Below are 21,160 nucleotides of genomic sequence, written 5' to 3'. Positions count from 1 at the left end.
GCCCCAGGGCAATCAGTGTGCCTTTTGGGGCGTCCCTGGGCTCGGTGCGTCCCTGGACGCAGGACTCCCCGGGGGTCTCACCAGAGCGGGGCAGAGGGGCACAGTCACCTCCCTTGCCCTGCTGCCCACGCTGCTGGGGATGCAGCCCGGGATGCGGTTGCCTTCTGGGCTGCGAGCGCACATCACCGGCTCGTGTCCAGCTTTTCATCCCCCAGCACCCCCAAGTCCTTCTCGGCAGGGCTGCTCTCCACCCCTTCATGCCCAGCCTGGATTTATGCGTGTGATTGCACCCACACCTTGCACTTGGCCTTTTTCAACTTTTGGCAGCTTGTTGCTTTACTAAGCTTTCTGCTGCTTTACGAAGCTTGCATTTGTTGACTGGACAAGTAATTAGGGTTCCGGGGAAGATATGCTTCACCCCACCCCTCTTCCATTTGACTGAGTTTGTCTACAAATTCCAGCCTCCACGTGGCTCTGGGATCACACACACATACACACACACACTTGCCGTTGGGTAAGTTGAAAAAAAACTGTTGAATAATTTAGGTGAAATATATCACAGAAATCACCAGGTCAGTCCATTTGGCAATTCTTCCCCTGCAGTCCTTCTCAACCCATGGCAACAGGAACCCAAAACCTTGCAGTCCAGCTAATATTTTACAAACATTTCTCCCGGTTTAGAAGTTCTCAGAGCTGACACTCTGCCTCTCCTCCTGCAGCTGGGAGGCTGTGGTGTCTCCAGTTGAAGCAACATTTAAGTACCCAATCTCAGAAGGTTGAGAGGGGGATAAGGAAAAGGGTGAGTCTTGGCTTTCAGATTCTCCTTCAGGCTTCATGTCTGGCGTGGCCTTCAGGGTGCTGAGAAAGTCTGGCGGTTCTCTTGACGGGAAACTGAAAACAAATCTCCTCTCTTAAGTCATTCTGCAAACTTCATGTGACCCTCCATCACCTGCCACAGTCCCAACACTCCTCCCAACGTCTCTGCGAGGCAGTGCAGGGCGATGCTCAATGCCTTTCGCTTGGACTGAGTCTCCGCTACTCCTCCTCTCTAGCTGCTCACCGTAGACTGAGGGACTCATGCAGAGAAACCGTCCATCCTCTGCTATCAAATTTTGGCGTGGGTTACGGATACGTTGCAACGATGTGACCCCAATATGAGTATGATCGTTCACCCTTTATTAGTCAGCAAAACAAGGTTTATATAGCAAAACAATTACAGCATCTGAATGGTTAAACCCCCAACACATATATAGGCAAAATTACTGCAACTCGTTGTGATTGGTGCAGAGCTGCATCTCGAAGTGAAAACAGTACTGTGGCAGGAAACAACAACGTGGCAGGAAGGAAGTGAGAGTGTGGCAGGAAATGGTGACGTTTCCCCTGCTCCAGAGTCCTGAGCTTGTCGCTCTGCCTTCCCAGCAGGGTTCCGTGTCAGCCGCTCCCAAGGCTCACTTCCGGATCGGAACCTGGGTTGCTCAACACACCAAACTATGTTCCCTCTCTTCCAGCCAGGACTCCACACAGACCCAGTCTCTGTGCCTCTGTGCGAGCAGTGAAATGAGCAGATGAGGCTGAGCAACAGATTTACAGGTTAGCCCCTTCTGGCTGCGAGCTATCTGCAGCCGTTCGAATTTTCGGAGCAGGGCTGATGGAGGCGCAGAGCAAGCACCTCCTAAGCAGCGTTTGAGGTTTGAGGTGGCAACACAAGCAAGCAGTACCAGTCTCCGTGCCTCTGTGCGATCAGTGCCATGGGCAGATGAGGCTGAGCAACAGCTTTCCAGCCTAGCACCTTCTGGGTGCAAGCTACAGGAAGATGTTCGCATTTCTGGAGCAAGACTGTGAAATGAACCTGCAAGTGATCCCCAAAGACACGTTTGAGGTTTGCGGTGGCAAGACAAGCAAGCAGCCCCAGTCTCTGTGCCTCTGTGCGAGCAGAGCCATGGGCAGATGAGGCTGAGCAACAGCTTTACAGGCAAGCTCTTTCTGGATGCAAGCTATCTGCAGACGTCCGCATTTTCTGAACAGGGCTGCCAGAGGAACCCGGCATGGACCACAAAGATACCTTTGAAGTCTGAGGGGGCAAGACAAGCAAGCAGCCAAAGTCTCTGTGCCTCTGTGCGAGCAGTGCCATGGGCAGATGAGGCTGAGCAACAGCTTTCCAGGCTAGCTCTTTCCGGCTGCGAGCTATCTGCAGACGTTCGCATATTCAGAGCAGGCCTGCCGGAGGCCTCCTGCACGGAACACCTAATACACGTTTGAAGTTTGAGGTTGCAAGACAAGCAAGCAGCCCCAGTCTCTGTGCCTCTGTGCGAGCAGTGCCATGGGCAGATGAGGCTGAACAACAGCTTTCCAGGCTAGCTCTTTCTGGCTGCAAGCTATCTGCAGACGTTCACTTTTTTAGAGCAAGGCTGCCGGAGGCACCGTGCTTGGAACCCCAAAGCTACTTTTGAAGTTTGAGGGGGCAAGACAAGCAAGCAGCCCCAGTCTCTGTGCCTCTGTGCGAGCAGTGCCATGGGCAGATGAGGCTGAGCAACAGCTTTCCAGGCTAACGCTTTCTGCCTGCGAGCTATCTGCAGACGTTCACATTTTCTGAACAGGGCTGCCGGAGGCCCAAGGCACGGACACCAGAATTTACTTTTCAAGTTTGAGATGGCAAGACAAGCAAGCAGCCCCAGTCTCTGTGCCTCTGTGCAAGCAGTGCCATGGGCAGATGAGGCTGAGCAACAGCTTTCCAGGCTAGATCTTTCCGGCTGCGAGCTATCTGCAGACGTTCGCATATTCAGAGCAGGCCTGCCGGAGGCCCCCTGCACGGAACACCTAATACACGTTTGAAGTTTGAGGTTGCAAGACAAGCAAGCAGCCCCAGTCTCTGTGCCTCTGTGCGAGCAGTGCCATGGGCAGATGAGGCTGAGCAACAGCTTTCCAGGCTAGCTCTTTCTGGCTGCAAGCTATCTGCAGACGTTCGCATCTTGAAAGAAGGGTTGCCGGATGCAATGGGCAAGGACCACCTAAGATATGTTTGAAGTTTGAGGGGGCAAGACAAGCAAGCAGCCCCAGTCTCTGTGCTTCTGTCCGAGCAGTGCCATGGGCAGATGAGGCTGAGCAACAGCGTTCCAGGCTAGCTCTTTCTGGCTGCAAGCTATCTGCAGACGTTCGCATTTTTAGAGCAAGGCTGCCGAAGGCACCGTGCTTGTAACCCCAAAGATACGTTTGAAGTTTGAGGGGGCAAGACAAGCAAGCAGCCCCAGTCTCTGTGCCTCTGTGCGAGCAGTGCCATGGGCAGATGAGGCTGAGCAACAGCTTTCCAGGCTAACGCTTTCTGCCTGCGAGCTATCTGCAGACGTTCGCATTTTCTGAACAGGGCTGCCGGAGGCCCAAGGCACGGACACCAGAATTTACTTTTGAAGTTTGAGATGGCAAGACAAGCAAGCAGCCCCAGTCTCTGTGCCTCTGTGCGAGCAGTGCCATGGGCAGATGAGGCTGAGCAACATCTTTGCAGGCCAGCTATTTCTGCCTGTGAGCTATCTGCAGACGTTCGTATTTTCGAAACAGCACTGCCCTAAGCCCCCGGCACGGACCACCTAATTTACATTTGAAGTTTGAGGGGGGAAGACAAGCAAGCAGCCCCAGTCTCTGTGCCTCTGTGCGATCAGTGCCATGGGCAGATGAGTCTGAGCAACAGCTTTCCAGGCTAGCTATTTCTGCCTGCGAGCTATCTGCAGACGTTCGCACTTTCAGAGCAGGTCTGCCGGAGGCGATCGGCAAGGACCACCTAAGATACGTTTGAACTTTGAGGTATCAAAAAAAGCAAGCAGCCCCAGTCTCTGTGCCTCTGTGCGAGCAGTGCCTTGGGCAGATGAGGCTGAGCAACAGCTTTCCAGGCTAGCTCTTTCTGGCTGCAAGCTATCTGCAGACGTTCGCATCTTGAAAGAAGGGTTGCCGGATGCAATGGGCAAGGACCACCTAAGATATGTTTGAAGTTTGAGGGGGCAAGACAAGCAAGCAGCCCCAGTGTCTGTGCCTCTGTGCGAGCAGTGCCATGGGCAGATGAGGCTGAGCAACAGCGTTCCAGGCTAGCTCTTTCTGCCTGCGAGCTATCTGCAGACGTTTGCATTTTCAGAGTAGCGCTTCCGGAGGCCCCCTGCATGGACCACCTAGGCAACGTGTGAAGTTTCAGGGGGCAAGACAAGCAAGCAGTCCCAGTCTCTGTGCCTCTGTGCGAGCAGTGCCATAGGCAGACGAGGCTGATCAACAGCTTTCCACGCTAGCCTCTTCTGGCTGTGATCTACATGAAGATGTTCGTATTTTTGTAGCAGGTCTGCTGGAAGTGCCCAGCAGAGACCCCCTAACATACCTTTGAATTTTGAGGTGGCAAGACAAGCAAGCAGCCCCAGTCTCTGTGCCTCTGTGCGAGCAGTGCCATGGGCAGATGAGGCTGAGCAACAGCTTTCCGAGCTCGCGTCTTGTGGCTGTGATCTACATGAAGATGTTTGCATTTTTGGAGCAGGTCTGCGAAATGCTCCTGGCAGAGACCCCGTAATGTATGTTTGAAGTTTGAGGTGGCAAGACAGGCAAGCTGCCCCAGTCTCTGTGCTCCTATGTGAGCAGTGCCATAGCCAGATGAGGCTGAGCAACAGCTTTCCAGGCTAGCCTCTTCTGGCTGCGAGCTACATGCTCTAATACTAGAAGCATATGTGGTTAGCACAGAATACAGTTTGTTTAGAGATAACTACTGAAGAAGGAAACATCAGATATACAGTTTCTTTAATGACATGTAACACTATTTGAATTAATTATTTGTTTGAACATACTCATTTTTCGTGTTCTGTTGTTTTTTGTTGTGTTCTGTTGTGTTCTGCTGTGTTCTGATGTGTTCTTTTGTGTTCTGATGTATTGTGTTCTTTTTTGTTCTGTGTTCTGTTTTTTTCTGTTTTGTTCTGATGTGTTCTATTGTGTTCTGATGTGTAGTGTTCTATTGTGTTCTGATATGTTTTCTTGTGTTCTCATTTATAGTATTCTGCTGTGTTCTGATGTGTTCTGCTGTGTTATGTTGTGTTCTGTTGTGTTCTCTGATGTTCTGATGTATTCTCATGTGTACTGTTCTGTTGTGTTCTTTTGTGTTCTGTTGTGTTCTGTTGTGTTCTCATGTGTAGTGTTCTGTTCTGTTCTCTTCTGTTTTGTTCTGTTGTGTTCTATTGTGTTCAATTCTGTTCACATGTGTAGTGTTCTCATGTTCTGTTGTGTTCTTGTGTGTTCTGTTGTGTTCTGATGTGTTCTCATGTGTAGTATTGTGTTGTGTTCTATTGTGTTCTTTTGTGTTCTGTTGTGTCTTCATGTGTAGTGTTGTGTTGTGTTCTGTTTTGTTCAGATGTGTTCTCATGTGTAGTGTTCTTTTGTGTTCTGTTGTGTTCTGTTGTGTTCTATTGTGTTCTCATGTGTAGTGTTCTGCTGTGTTCTGTTGTGTTCTGATGTGTAGTGATCTTTTGTGTTCTGTTGTGATGTGTTCTCATCTTTACTGTTCTGTGGTGTTCTGTTGTGTTCGGTTGTGTTCTGTTGTGTTCTCATGTGTAGTGTTCTGTTCTGTTGTGTATTTTTGTGTTCTGTTGTGGTCTTTTGTGTTCTGTTGTGTTCTGATGTGTTCTCATGTGTAGTATTCTGCTGTGTTCTGTTGTGTTCTGTTCTGTTGTGACGTGTTCTGATATTTTCTCATGTGTTGTTTTTTGTTGTGTTCTATTGTGTTCTGATGTGTTCTCACGTGTTGTGTTCTGTTGTGTTGACTTGACTTCAGCAAGGCTTTCGACGCTGTCTCCCATAATATCCTCCTAGGGATGCTCAGGAAGTGTGGGCTGGATGAGTGGTCGGTGAAGTGGATTGAGAACTGACTGAATGGCAGAACTCAGAGGGTTGTCATCAGTGGTGCTGAGTCTAGTTGGAGACTGGTAACTAGTGGTGTCCCTCAGGGGTCAGTGCTGGGCCCAGTCTTGTTTAGCTTCTTCATCCACAACCTGGATGAAGAGTTAGAATGTACCCTCAGCAAGTTTGCTGATGACACCAAACTGGGAGGTGTGGTGGACACAGCGGAAGGCTGTGCTGCCATTCAGCGTGACCTGGATAGGCTGGAAATTTGGGCAGAGAGGAACCTGATGAGGTTTAACAAAGGCAAATGCAGGGTCCTGCACCTGGGGAGGAACATCAGTACAAGCTTGGGGTGCACCTGCTGGAGAGTAGCTCTGCAGAGAGGGACCTGGGTGTCCTGGTGGACGACAGGTTAACCATGAGGCAGCAGTGTGCCCTGGCTGCCAAGAAAGCCAATGGGATCCTAGGGTGCATCAAGAAGAGTGTGGGCAGCAGGACGAGGGAGGTTCTGCTTCCCCTTCACACTGCCCTGGTGAGGTCTCATCTGGAGTACGCTGTCCAGTTCTGGGCTCCCCAGTTCAAGAAAGATGAGAAGCTACTGGAAAGAGTCCAGCGGAGGGCTACGAGGATGGTGAGGGGACTGGAACATGTTCCTTACGAGGAGAGGCTGAGGGAGCTGGGCTTGTTCAGCCTGAAGAAGAGAAGGCTGGGAGGGGACCTAATAAATGCTGATAAATATCTGAAGGGTGGGTGTCAGGAGGATGGGGGCAAGCTCTTTTCAGTGGTGCCCAGTGACAGGACAAGGGGCAATGGGCACAAACTGAGGCACAGGAAGTTCCACCTGAACATGAGGAAGAAGTTCGTCCCTCTGAGGGTGACGGAACCCTGGAACAGGCTGCCCAGGGAGGTTGTGGAGTCTTCTTCTCTGGAGATGTTCAAGACCCACCTGGACAAGGTCCTGTGCAGCCTGCTCTAGGTTTCCCGGTGTCCTGGGTTTGGCCAGGACAGGGTTAATTTTCACCGGACTCCAGGAAGGGGCACAGCCGGGGGGTGGGGGCTGACCCCACCTGGCCGAACAGAGCCCGGTGTTCCATACCCTGTGACGTCACGCTGGGTTCCGGTGGGGAGGGCGGGGCGGCGGGAAGGCACTCGAGGCTTGGGGGGACGCAGCGCCGGTCCTGTTTCGGGAGAGCGGCTGTCTGGGTTATACGGTTCGTTGTTGTGTTTTCTCCTTATTTGTATCGTTGTTGTTCCTGTTTTCCCTCTTTTTGCTGTTCTGTTAAACTGCCCTTATCCCGACCCACCTGTTTCTACCTCTTTTCATTCTCCTCCGCACGCCGGCGGGGGGAGGGGCGAATGCGTGGCGCTTTTGTTGCCGGTGGCAGCCGAAACCGAAACAGTTTTTCAGCAATTTAAGTCACAGATACGATCTGTAATGGGACAGATGACACTAACTGCATCTGACCATCCTAATATACTCCAGATGTTTATCTTTGCAAATATTGTTAGCTTGCAGTAGACTTTGTGCAAAGGTAGCAAGAGGAAGAGAAGTCTGTCTTTGAATTTTAAAGCTTTCTTTGCATGTGTCATTTTGTGTCCTGTCTACGTGACTCGCAGCACTACACTGCACGTTCTGCGGAGCCCCTGATCTGCTAGTGACATTAAGGGCTAGCTGGGTGGTGGTGGAAGGGTGCCAGTTCTCGCAGTGCGATTTCAGTAAGGAATTTCAAACTAGTTAGACTTCCCTAAAATCCGGAAACTCATTTACCAGTTCAGGAAGAGGTGGTGGTGTTGCCTTGTCCTGCCAGTGCTGAGTGCTGTATGTCCTGGGTTCGGTCAGAACAGGGTTAATTTTCACCGGACTCCAGGAAGGGGCACAGCCGGGGGGTGAGGGCTGACCCCACCTGGCCGAACAGAGCCCGGTGTTCCATACCCTGTGACGTCACGCTGGGTTCCGGTGGGGGAGGCGGGGCGGCGGGAAGGCACTCGCGGCTTGAGGGGACGCAGCGCCGGTCCTGTTTCAGGAGAGCGGCTGTCTGGGTTGTACGGTTCGTTGTTGTGTTTTCTCCTTATTTGTATCGTTGTTGTTCCTGTTTTCCCTCTGTTTGCTGTTCTGTTAAACTGCCCTTATCCCGACCCACCTGTTTCTGCCTCTTTCTTTTCATTCTCCTCCGCACGCCGACATGGAGAGGGGAGGCCGCGTGGCGCTTTTGTTGCAGGCGGCAGCCGAAACCGAAACAGTTTTTCAGCAATTTAAGTCACAGATATGATCTGTAATGGGACAGATGACACTAACTGCATCTGACCATCCTAATATACTCCAGATGTTTATCTTTGCAAATATTGTTAGCTTGCAGTAGACTTTGTGCAAAGGTAGCAAGAGGAAGAGAAGTCTGTCTTTGAATTTTAAAGCTTTCTTTGCATGTGTCATTTTGTGTCCTTCTGTCTACGTGACTCGCAGCACTACACTGCACGTTCTGCGGAGCCCCTGATCTGCTAGTGACATTAACGGCTAGCTGGGTGGTGGTGGAAGGGTGCCAGTTCTCGCAGTGCGATTTCAGTAAGGAATTTCAAACTAGTTAGACTTCCCTAAAATCCAGAAACTCATTTACCGGTTCAGGAAGAGGTGGTGGTGTTGCCTTGTCCTGCCAGTGCTGAGTGCTGTATGTCCTGGGTTCGGCCAGGACAGGGTTAATTTTCACCGGACTCCAGGAAGGGGCACAGCCGGGGGGTGGGGGCTGACCCCACCTGGCCGAACAGAGCCCGGTGTTCCATACCCTGTGACGTCACGCTGGGTTCCGGTGGGGGGGGGGGGGGGTAGGCAAGAACCCTCTCGCGGCTTGGGAGCGTGCGGCGCCGGTGCGGTCCGAGAGAGCGGGTCTGTTTTTTGTCGTGTTTTCTCCTTATCTGTATCGTTGTTGTTCCTGTTCCATCTGCTTACTGTTCTGTTAAACTGCCCTTATCCCCACCCACCAGTTTTCTGTCTGTTTTCTTTCCATTCTCCTCCACACCGCGGCGGGGGGAGTGGGGGTCGCGTGGCGCTTTTGTTGCCGGCGGCAGCTGAAACCAAAACACTGTAGCTTGCACAAGAAGATGTGCAGATGTTGCAAACCTGCCTGACAATAAGAAAAGCAACTGTTTTGCTACCGTTTTCCTTTAGAACAACGTCTTTCCCAGGCAGCCGTTTGACCTGTTCGTGGAATAACAACTGCCATTAGAAGTGGGCCGCATGGGAAGAGCATGCTGTTCTCCTGGAAGTCAGAAGACTGGCTTCCGTTCCTGCGTGTTGCTGATTCGCTTTATGACTTGCGAGTCCTCTCCCGCTATGTTTGCTTTACTTGTTTTCTCGATCGCGATCTGTTCAGCAGAAGAAATGCCTTTTACTTCTGTGCAAGATCTGGGCTCAAGTTGCTTGGGGGGGAAATTGCAGCTGGTTGAGAAGTCAGTCACTAATTTTTGCTAACCAAATTGTAGCTGAGATAAATTTGCCTGAAAAGTACTTTCCTTTATTGGAAAGGACTCTATAGCTTTACACGCAATGAATTTAAAACCATGTAGAAACTTCAAAGTGCTTATGCCAGCTGAGCTTTTTGTATTTTAAATGTGTTTGAAGCTGCTTCAGAGCAGAAGCTTTTGCTGCTCTAGGGAAAAAGCTTTAATTCTAGATACTGCATCAATTTACCAGCGACTGTCAGACTTTCCTTGACCTGTCTCTGTAACGTAGTTTGTAATGGAGAGATCCTTCAGTTAATTGATGGAATAACCTTGTACCTCCAGCTTGAGGCTATTGCTAAGGACGGTTTGCTTGCTTGGATGCGCTGTTTGCCGTAGCCCCTGGCTGGAGTTGATACAGCATTTGAATTCGGGCTGGTAAGGTTTTGTTTCTACTGGTAGTGGAATTGAGACTGAAATAAAGCAGGTGAAATTACGACCTTACTGAAGTCATTAGCAAAGCTGCCATTGACTGAAGTAAGGCTAGGATCTCAGCCAAGGGTTTTGGTTGTTTAATTTATGGTAACATATTAATTGAGTTATATTAAAACAAGGTTTTGAAAAAGTTAATCTTTAGCTTCGTGATACAATCTCCATTCCATAAATATTGTACATAGTGTTACTAAAAGTTTACCTTTTTTGGGCAGGTTGATAGAGGTAGATTTTAATTTATTTTTATAATCTGTGTGTTTGCACTCCTAGGAAAGAACTAAAGTACGCAGATGTCATTATTTCTGTAAATGAAAAGGACTTAATCCTAAATCTTCTAATTCTTTTATAGTATATGGCAGCAGAGCTACCTAACACTCTGTCCTGCAGGAAATATTTGGCATACTTGTAAGCTCCAGGGAGAGGAGAACTAGGATGATAACATCCATTAGCGTTGCTTTTGAATGAGAACTTGCATAAAGACTTTCTCGAGGAAAAAAAAAAAATCACTATTAGATTTAAAGGCTTTTTAGCAAAAGGAATGTATTGCAAGCTTTCGACCTTCCTGTGCTGTATGAAGCTTTACTGGTGCGTATGCCAGAAAATCCTGTTGATTACTGGACTCTTCCAATGTGTGCTGCCTCTCTAGAAAGTCGACATCTGGACTGTATTTATTCTACTATTTTCTCGTCACTGGATGTGTCAGAGTAGATTTTCCTCCTTTAAATTTTGATAAACTTTGTTTCTATGATTTGGCAGAAAAGATTTTGTGCAATTTTAAAGGCACAACTAATAATGCGTTCCCAAGCTCTGATGACAGTTAGAACAAACGGTATTGTTTTAAAACGTAAATGTATATTTTTCTGTACTACTCTTCTTGCTTCTCTTATCTGCTAGAATAGTTTTAGCATTAAGCATATTTTAATACACATCTAGAAACAAGCAAGACTGCTTTTATTATATTATTATATTGCTTGAAGTCATGAATTATGTTAATGTAAACACTGTAGTAAAAGGGAGACTGTATTGGCACCAGAGGTCTTTTATTCCTGCTTGTCAGTCTTCACATTTGTCTTGTATGTGGAGACTCTGGCCTGGGTAGAAATGGGATTGTTCATTAAGAGTCAAAGTGTGTTCTTCCACTTGTAGCGGTCCCAAAGTACACCCAGTTTGTGTTGCACATCGATGGTATCTTGGCAAAAAGGAAACCGAGTTATCCATTAGCTAATTCTCAGAGTAATCTTCTTTGTAACCAGCTCTTCAAGTAATACCTTCCAAGTTTTCCCATGCAATGAGTAAAGCTAGCATAGTCAACAAGTTTCAAGGAACTACTCTCTCAATCACTGGAAAGTTTTGACTAATTGAGCACAGTGATTTTTAATCTCTGGTATTCTGTATTATTTTTCAGTGATGTTTGTCTTATGAGGAACAATGGAACAAAATGGTTTTGGACAGGTTGATGTAGTTGCTTCTGAGAATTCGGGAGCGTGCGGCGCCGGTGCGGTCCGAGAAAGCGGGTCTGTTTTATTGATGTATGCCATCAATAAAATCAGGTGCCTTGATTAACCCTCTAGTATTGCAGGCCACAACTTGGTAACTGAGGCTGTGATAAATATCCCATAGCTTGTCTGCAGAATCAACTTTTTTTTGTAGTGTTTTCAGTTAAAAGTTTTCTCCTGCAAAACCTAGGGACTGATACTGTTCTGTCAGGTCAAACAGATAAGCTGTTTCACCTGAAGTTTGTACCTAGCTCTTGTAGGCTACTTTTCCGTGATGGGTTTGCTAAGCTGCTGTGAGTGCACTTCCTCAGTCTCCATTGCTGCTTGCTCATGGGTGGAGGAGTGCACATATGGCCACCTCATAGCGAGAGGTCACCTCTGCTAGCGCAGCTGTCCCGTGGGCTTTCCGTCATTTGAGAGGGTTGGAAGGTAAGAAGAAATGAGATGGTTTTAGAGTCCATTCTCTTTGAACATCTGGGGTGATATCCTTTCTGGGGTGATATCCTTTCTGTATATGCAAAGTTAAAATTTCAAGTGCTATATTGTCTCATTTTTGCAGAGGTTAAGTGTAATGTGAGGATAGGGATGCTTCTAAGCTGCCTATCTGATGAAGAAGTGCAGGTCTGAAGGTACTAAATACCCAAGTGAATGCAGACTAGCTGCAAAACTGACGTATGCAGCATGGTAGAGGAAGGTGAAGACTGTAAGAATGTGCTTAAACTCCCCCTGCTAAATTAACATTGCTGTTCTGAGTATCTTAGCTGAGAAATACGCAAGCATGCAAAATGTACACTTGTCATTCTTGAAGTAGTTGGTTTCCAACCTTTAATTTCTGAAGGACTGTTGAATGACAGAACTACTTTGACTTTTTCCACACAAATCCCTCTAATGAAATGCGTTTCTGCTTCACACCCGTCAGAGTTGCTAGTGGCAGTCACTGTCTCGCTTGAAATGGGATCTTTCTCCAGTAATCTACTGCCAGTTAATCATGGCTAAGTGAGACCTGGTAATCCCATTGATGTGCCTGGACTTATCTGAAGACAAGACCTAATTTTTATTTTTTTAAAAAGAGCTGTAGTAACATCATTCGTAATTATAGTGATATGAACTTGGTCACGCTTCCTGCCTACCATATCATGTATGTAAACACTACAATAAATTCTGTCTAAACACGTTCTGCTTTAACTCTACCTCTGTCTTAAGAAGTAAATGTGCATTTGCTGTCTTTATTTATCTCTGTACTGTACCACTCTGCACTAATAAATTCATTTCTTAATGAATTCATGTAGCCGTATGGCCAGAAATATATTTTTTAACTAGTTAAGAGTCTGTGATAAGCAGTGCAAAGAATCTGTTACTTTAAAATATGCTTTACTGTACTTTGAAACTGGCTTCTAAAGATACTGAATGTTTCCATCAACTTGGTAATACTCATAACCAGCTCCTGGTATATACAATATATTAAAATGATGCTAAATATAAAAGTGTGTGTGTATAATGATTTTAAGAAAACTAATATATATGTCTCTGCACTCTGAATAAATCTGTCTCTGGACTTGTGATCAAGGCAGAGGACAGGGCTGTTTCTTGTTACTTAAGGTAACACAGGAATTCAGGCACATAGCAAAAAGCTTTTAATCACACTAATGTGATGCATTGTATCAACATCTTAATGCTAAGATGATCTTTAGGATGAAGAAAGTATTTTAAACAAACACCATGTAGTTCCGTGCAACATCAGTGCTTTTTGTTCTAGACAGTGAAGGTCTGTTGTGTAGTCAAAGCCGTAAATGGAATGAAATGAGGTTGCTTTAAACAAAGGTTTCATAAGTTGTTGAAAATCAGTTTTGAGGAAAATGTCTGAAATGTTTTGCAGAGGTGAATCGGGTGCTGGGAAGACTGAAAACACAAAGAAGGTTATTCAATACCTTGCTCCTGTTGTTTCCTCCCATAAAGGAAGAAAGGACCATAATATTCCCATAAGTTGGGATATTTTATCATTTGTTTATTGTTCTTTTTGAAAACCACCATCTTTGCATTTAAAAAAACCATAACTTTTTTATTAAAGATAAGCTGTAATGTAATCCACATAATTTTCTCAACCGTTATTTTCTCTTTAGTAGGGGCTGAAATGAGCAGTTACATTAAAATTTCCAGTTGATGTTAGCTGTTTAACTTCTCTTCTGAAATTAAAGGCTTTATGCAACCATTGTAACTAGGAACGGTATCAAAGCTTTCTGATGCAGTGTATGCCAGTTTTCCAAAAATTTAATTAACTTGGGCAAGTCTTAGTGAATTTAGTTCCCTCAGATGCATTTTTCAGTACTATATTCGTGAACAAGCTTTCTGTTCTTTCAAAAATTATCTTCTAGATAAGAAAAATCATCAAGCTTCAAAACTGCTGTAGACTTGATATGTCTACAAGCGAGCAGCTAATAAAAAGCTCTAGTTTTAGTACATTACAGACAAAATCATATGCACTTATGTCAGAATCTTGGGTTTTTTGGTAACTTGTCACTAACTGATTTATGTAGAACTTTCTTCAGATTTACTGCTAGACTTCAAAATTCACAATGAGTTTTTATCAATATTTTGCTTTACGAGATATGGATGGGTTTGAATATCTGTTGCTATGAGCACTTGGATCTCTTTGCAGTGGAATATTAATTCAACTTGCTAGAAGCAAGTGGCTTGCTATATTCGATACTGGCGTATGTGGTTGGAAGTTTTCAAACTATATCAGACTCAGAAGCATCAGCTTCTGTAATTTCTAGTGTATAACACTTAATATTAAGATATTCTGGAATGTGTCAAGACTCAAACTCCTAGAAAACCAGGAGAGGACTTTTGACCAGTCTGTGAAGGAAAAAAAGCAAGAATTTGAAGTTGGAGAGAGGGAAAGATTGCTCTGCAGATAGATTTGGAGGCCTTAGGAGGATGCTGTGACTGGAGTGTCGGCAGCATTAGCATTGTCATGTGCTAGGGGAATACATGGCTCTGCAGAATGTTATTTAGAAAGTCGTCCTTCAGAACTTGTTTTCTGTGTGGGTTTTGATTTATAAATATTCTTGGATTTATGGCTGTGCAGCCTTGAACAAAACTAGTGTTTTTAAAATTTCTACAGGAGTATAATTGCCTACAACTTTTTTGGGGGGAAGGGAATTATGCAGAGAATGGAACTGCACAGAGTTTGTATACCAAGTACTTCTAAACACACTATTGACAGCTTGGAATGCACCAGGTTGAAGAGACTTCTGTGAGCCTCTTGTCGAGCCTCCTTTCAAAATATGCTTCCCTTTAAAGCTGAGTTTTGAAAACCTTGTGTGATGAAGATTATACAACCTTTCTGCAAAACTTTTCCTGTGCTTAACCACTGCAACAGCCAAAAATAGGGGTTTAAAAAGTACTCCTTGTTTGTTTGGCTGTGTTTCCATAAGCACTTTGTGCCAGTACCTGTGCTAAAAGTAGTCCCCTTTTTGAGTTTTGTCATCGTAACAATTCCTGTGGCCACTCACTGGGCTTGGAGACTGCAGGCTCAAACTACTGTTCTGAAAGTCATAGAATCATAGAATGGTTTGGGTTGGAAAGGACCTTCAAGATCATCTGGTTCCAACCCCCCTGCCATCAGCAGGGACATCTTCCACCAGACCAGGTTGCTCACAGCTCCATCCAACCTGGCCTTGAACCCTGCCAGGGAGGGGGCAGCCACAGCTTCTCTGGGCAACCTGGACCAGTGTTTCATCACGCTCATGGGGAAGAAATGAAGTCCATCTGGCTTTAGATGAAACAAGTTTCCTCTGTTTGTTGCGTGGCTGCATAACTGATATGAAGTGAAGGCACAGAAAAAAGCTGGGGTGGAAGATGTTGGTGAAGGGAAGGATGAGTTGCTCAGTCTAATGCAGTGCTGGCTAATTCTGTTTAAGTTGCTGGTTGAACTGGAATCTAATTCTCTACTTAGCAGCGTGATCAAATGGGACAGGAGTTTAAGGTGGTGGGTGTAATCAGCTGCTTCGTGAGCCATCGAAGACTGTCACGATGAAGACTGGAAAAGTTTTTATTCTTTGTAAAACATAGTTCAGACACAGTAAAAAGAATAGGGTAGTGTCCTGAATAGAAGTTTGATACTTTGATTGTGCACTTCATTCAATGCACTGCTATAGTAAGCACTGAATTAAGTATATGTTTATGAAAAATGCAAAATGTTCACGTAACCTAAACCGTTTTGAAAATACAAATGAGTCTCGCTTCTGTAACAATTAATTTTTATTTATATACTGCAGATGAAGAATGTCTAATGTACACACCTAACACTCAAAAGTTAGGAAGTGTCAGAATTGGTTATATTTAAGCAGCCCTAACTTGTTCCTGTTCACATATACATTAGAAAACTGTAGAGGGCTGGTGGTGATCCGTAGTATCCATCTGTACAGCCTTTGCACTGACCTGTGCACAAAGATGATGCTAAACAGGCTTGTTAAATAGACAGCAAGTCATGGATTTACTTTTATCCATCCTGTAACGAATAATTATCAGTGCTATGCATATTACTGAGACTTCTGAAAGTTGCATGGATTTTTTTTTATGAACAATTTGTATGCTGATGAACGACACCATTCTGAAGTGTAGGGTTAACTTTGTCTCTTTTGCCTGACAGGCAAACCTTTACAGGGTGCTGTAGAAGTATTACAAACAAACGCAGCCCCCAGTTTGACACCTCAGGCCATGGCCAGAGTAACAGTAATGGTCTGCCATGCCACAAATGCTCACCATGTACGTTCTCCAGTGGCACTGGCTGTGAAATGTTTGGCTTACGCAAGGAGCATCACATAGGAGCTCTACTCATCCCTTCAACAGCCTTCTTGTGTCTGGCATTCAGCTGTTTGTCTGTGACACTTTTCTTTCCCAGCCGCCCTGTTTCATCACAGCTGGTGGCTGTGTGCCTGCAGAGGAGTCCTGCGTAGCCCTTGGCACGTCATCCCCAGGCAGGGGTCCTGTGGGGAACGGAGCCAGTAACACAGTGTAACCACGGAGGGTGGAATTACAGCGCCCAACAGCCTGAATACTAATGTTTCCTAGTTTTTGAGTGTTTGAATCTGTAGCCACACTGTCTCTTTTCTGTTTAATCACAAAGAATGTTAAAGGTATTGTCTTGGGCACAGTGCTAGGAAGCGTGGGTGGGTGGTGGTGGTAAAAAGGTAGAAGAGAAGCTTTAGTGCTTGTGGGACTTGGCAGAGCTAGGTGAGACTAGGGTAGTCCCTTCAATTAGGAATTGAGTCTGGGCTTTCTAGAGCCAGGTGATGGAGAGCAGGGAGAAGCGCATGGCAGTGAGTTATGAACAGGCTCATCTATAGATTGAAGGTGGAATGAAACTGAGCCTGAATCCTTGTTTGCAGTGTGCTTGGTTGAGCATCAGAACTAACACGTGTACAGTTCTAGTTGGTGCGTAGCAAGGGAGAAAAGATGGAAGATATCTGTTGTAAATAACTGGAAGCTTTAGCTTCACATCCAACACATCTGCGCTCTAATGAATTTGGGGGGAGTGAGGTGGTAGTGTTAAGAACTTTACCAGTAAATCTGAATATTTTATCTGCACCAGGCATATTGTGGTTTATTCGGTTGTTAACCAGGTCATAGATGGACCAGCTTTCTAAAGGCAACCATTGTGCTTTAGCCTGGGCATCTCAGACCAAAGGTGACCCACACTGGTGTCTGTTGGTCTGGTCAGCTATCCCATGCTCCTAGGCCAGCATAGGAGCCTCTCTTGCCTTTGCTCTCAATTATTCCTCTGTAGACTCAGGTGGTGTGGAGAAAAGGTTATTTAGAATGAAAGGGTGAGGAAGAGAACAAGGACAGGTAACTGGTGAGTGGAGGGGGGGGCTCATGTGTCCAGAGAGGGGTTTTGACAGATTAAGCAAGGAGGGTAGGGAGTAAACAGAGTCTTCTAAACTACTTGGCTTTGTGGCTCATCAATCCTGTGTGCACTAAGTGGCATGGGAAAGAGAGAAAAGAATGAAATCGTGTTAATGCATGTGTTAGAGCTGCTTTAATATGGTTAAGTAATGAGTCCTAATTCTGACTCTTGGGCTCTGCTTTAGTTTAGAAACTTTGTGTTTTTGAATGGGGAGGGAAGTCAGTGCAAAATGTAGAAATAACTAAAAAAAAGTTTGCATACACAGCTTTCCAAAAGAAGGAAAAGTGCTGGTTGTCACTCACTGCCTGGGGGCTGCCATGAACTTGCAGGTTCTCCAGGCTGCGTGAGGTTAAGGGGGTACTCTAAGCTGGACTGTGGACATACCTGGACCCTATTCATGGTCAGATACCTGAAATGGGCAGGTGTGTTCCATCGTGGTAGTGTGTGAAGTAAAGTTCTATAAATAACTGCATCCATCTACCACCGCTGTATCCACTTCTAGGCATTCTGGTACTGTGTACCTCTGGTTCAGGTGAATGGAATTAGACTTTTGTTCACTTCCCTGCTCCTCAAAGCCTTCACATCCCAAACCCACTCTTATTGTCACTAAAATTCAGGTTTCTAGGTGGTGCCGTTTTAAGCTTCAGAAATAGAAGCATAGAATCACTTAAGCTGGAAAAGACCTTTAAGGTCATCGAGTTCAACCGTAACATAATTACTGGTACTTGCAGGTTAATGATGGCTTTCAGTGACTGCATTTGCCTTTGTAGCTGAAATACTAAATTGTTTAATCTGTTTTATGAATTTCAGAAGAAATATAATTGGCTTTGAAGTACAGGATCATGGGTAGGCTCATTCAGACTGAAGCTCCCCTTGGTGAGGATTTCCCAGATGAGCTTTAACTGCCCTAATTGAAACACAGAAGTTAAGTGTGTGTCTGATTATGTTCCGTTCTGTTTCTAAGTGAGGACAGAAATGGACACCCTGAGGAAGCAGTCTATCCTGTCTGAAGATAAGCAAAAGAAATGCCTCTTAAGTTCCCAGGTGTACCTATCCTTCTCCAGTGATTTCGGAAGGAGCGGTAGCTTCATACTGAAACATCTAACCTTATTTTTAGATCCTGAGTTGTTTTCTGAGCAGGTATGATGCAGCTTTGCAAAATTCACATCACTTAGCTGAGTAAACTAAACCTTTGCTAGCTGCTTTACAGAACTCTGTCAAAACCTGTTATTCTTCACTAAAACAGTGCTAGTTGCTAGTTATTTAAATTAGTAGACATAAACGGAAGAAGTGTGCGTCTCTCTTGGTGTGAAAATTTCTTGTGGTCTGAGTTTCACCACCGCGTTTTCTCCCTAGGCTCTCCGGTGTGAAGCTCAAGATTGTTAAATTTGCTGACTGAGACGAGGGAATAGGGGAATTGAAAATTTCTGCGTTTCTGCAGAAACTGCAAATTTGGATTTGGGGGATTTTTTTGTTTGGCTTTATTACACTCATGTTCCATTTACCCTTTTTTCTGGCAAAAGTTAAAGGTATTCCAGTTTTTTAAGACTTTGCTTCTCATGTGGACGGTAATTCTTGAAAGAAAGCTTCTGTCTCGATTGTAGGATTGCCTTTCTTAAGTACTTGAAGTACAGGGCAAAAACAAAGCCACAGGCTCTGTAAGTATTGCTTTCCTCTTGGTTCTTTCATAACCTTTTTGATTTTTGAAAAATAGTGATGATCTTATCCGTAGAAAAACACCTTGCAGTGACTAAGGCTGTCGAGACAGTTACTTGGTGTTGTGGGTTTATTTTTGTTGTTGTTTGTCAAAACTGTGGAAAGCAGGGCTGCCGGAGGCCCGGCCAGTCTGACTAATTGAAGTCTTGCTTGTCTTGCAAGCCCCCCTTTCTGTTTGTTGGAGGACCAAAATTCCAAATTTCTGAAGGTGAGACCAGTATGCGTGGTGGAGATTCTGCTCTTAAGTGATGGTAGTACCAAGTGATAGCTCTCAAAGCATTTCAGGCTGCTGTTGCGTTATCTATAGAGTTTGCGCCTGAAGACTTGTGGGGTTTGACCAAGTGGAAGCTGAGACACTGAGAGCTTTAAAAGGGAGATATTTGCCATGCATTCTTTCCAATTCCATGGGTCTTCCAAACCTAAGAGCTGGAAACAGTGTTTATCATAGCTACTGTTGTTCATTGCAAACAGACTTCCAAAAGTGTAAAACAAAGGCTGTGCTAAAACCAGACCTTCTGTGTGTTCAATTCCAAGTCTCGCTTTCTTGGAAAACAAGTGTTCATGTATCTGTACGGTTCCAGTTGATCCGTAGTATTGACAGGTCAGTCACTTGAAATGAAATCTGTATTATATCTGGTGTATGAGAACCTCTGTATGGATTTTGTATATTCAGTTATTTGTGTTGCTTAGAGACTATTGTTGTGGAGTCTCCTTCTCTGGAGATATTCAAGACCTGCCTAGACTTGGTCCTGTGCAGCCTGGTCTGGGTGACCCTGCTTCGGCAGGGTTGTTGGACTGGGTGACCCACAGAGGACCCTTCTAACCCCTACAATTCTGTGATTCTGTGGTTCAAATTCTATTGTAGAAGTTATTCTTTCTCCCCTTTCTCATGGCTAGAAAAAGAAGCTGATGGAGGATCCAATTGCTGAATGTACTTCTCAGCTGGCTGAAGAAGAAGAAAAGGCCAAAAACTTGGCCAAATTCAAGAACAAACAGGAAATGATGATCACTGATTTGGAAGGTTTGTTCTTGCTACTTTTGCCTGTTAACAGGTTGTACATCATGCGAGAAAGGAGTGGATCACTTATTACAGTGTATGCAGTATCTGGTCCAGTCTGCTAAGTGTAACCTTATATGTAGATACCTTAATAGCTTTTATCTAAATCTTGAAAGAATAATTTATTGCTTGCAAGCCTTGTTGCATTTGGCTGCTCAGTCTTTCTCGTGTTTAATTTGTTAGCTTTTCATTTTTGAGAATCCATTTTATTTAATGATACACTCCAGAAATTCATGTTGTTGCATGCATCCCTTAGTAACAAGGTAAAACATCTGTCTCTTGGGAAGGCTCTACACTTTTCTATAGTAACACATTAGAACAACACATTTCTGGAAAAACGTTAGTAGGCATTCATTAGTCTTCTAATATTTTTTGAATAAGCAAATCTGAATTGTTCTGCCTTTCTTGATGCTTTGTTTATCTAAAATGGTTCAGTTTCTTTGGCCATTTATTTCTGATTGTTTTGCCTGTGTTGTCACGACTGGATTAGCCCTATATGTAACCTTTCATGATGTTATGGTGGCTTTTTTAATTACTTATGGTTGTAAATAGGTATTGTGCAACATTAATATACTGCCAAGCCAAAGTTGCAAAATATAAGGCAATGTTGCTATCTGCCCTAATTTGGAAATATTTTTTTCACTTACTGTTATGGGTTGTCTTACTACATATTTTAATACTGATGCGCTTATGGAAAAATACCAAAGTTTAGTCTTATCTGTGTAGGAAGGTATTGAAGTAATACGAATAATAGATGATTGATGTACCTTTTATTTAAAAAGCCTATTCAGGGACTTTAAGATGGGCATAAGTAAGCTGTACTCATTGGAAAATAATGCTTGAGTAGTTGTGTACTTAAATTGGGACTAGTGTTTCTGAAGATACTTGACAGATGTGGTTGGTTATGGTGCTGTTCCCAGAGTGATGACCTTAGAAATGGAAATTAAAGCTTTAATATAAGGCATGCAACTGCTTGGCTAGTAAAGCACAGTAAAATGATACTCTCTGAGACAATTCAAGAAGCCATGAAGGTCACTCTGCTAGGGTCTTGACACTGGTAAGTACTGAAATTTGGGGGGGGGGGGCAACAAAAACCCACAAAACACCAGAAAAACCCCACTAATTCAGTTTACTGTGAGTTTTCCCCATTGCGAAATTGTGTCTTATGCCACTCTTCTGTCACCTGCCAGAAATACAATG

The 21,160-nt window shown here is 44.9% G+C and overlaps 1 protein-coding gene across 1 annotated transcript in view; it reads left to right on the top strand.

The window, feature by feature from the left end:
- LOC142363299 (uncharacterized) overlaps positions 1-21,160 on the top strand; it is a 42,919-nt gene that overhangs the window by 4,620 nt on the left and 17,139 nt on the right. The window contains exons 6-7 of the mRNA XM_075436811.1: positions 19,066-19,111; positions 19,801-19,924. Of these exons, the coding sequence (XP_075292926.1) occupies positions 19,066-19,111; positions 19,801-19,924 (170 nt within the window). The remainder of the gene's footprint in view (positions 1-19,065; positions 19,112-19,800; positions 19,925-21,160) is intronic.

Source organism: Opisthocomus hoazin, chromosome 15 (genome assembly GCF_030867145.1).
Source record: "Opisthocomus hoazin isolate bOpiHoa1 chromosome 15, bOpiHoa1.hap1, whole genome shotgun sequence".
NCBI classification, from domain to species: Eukaryota; Metazoa; Chordata; class Aves; order Opisthocomiformes; family Opisthocomidae; genus Opisthocomus; species Opisthocomus hoazin.
The sequence above is the reverse complement of the archived record's forward strand: the minus strand, read 5'-3'. Positions and strand labels throughout refer to the sequence as shown.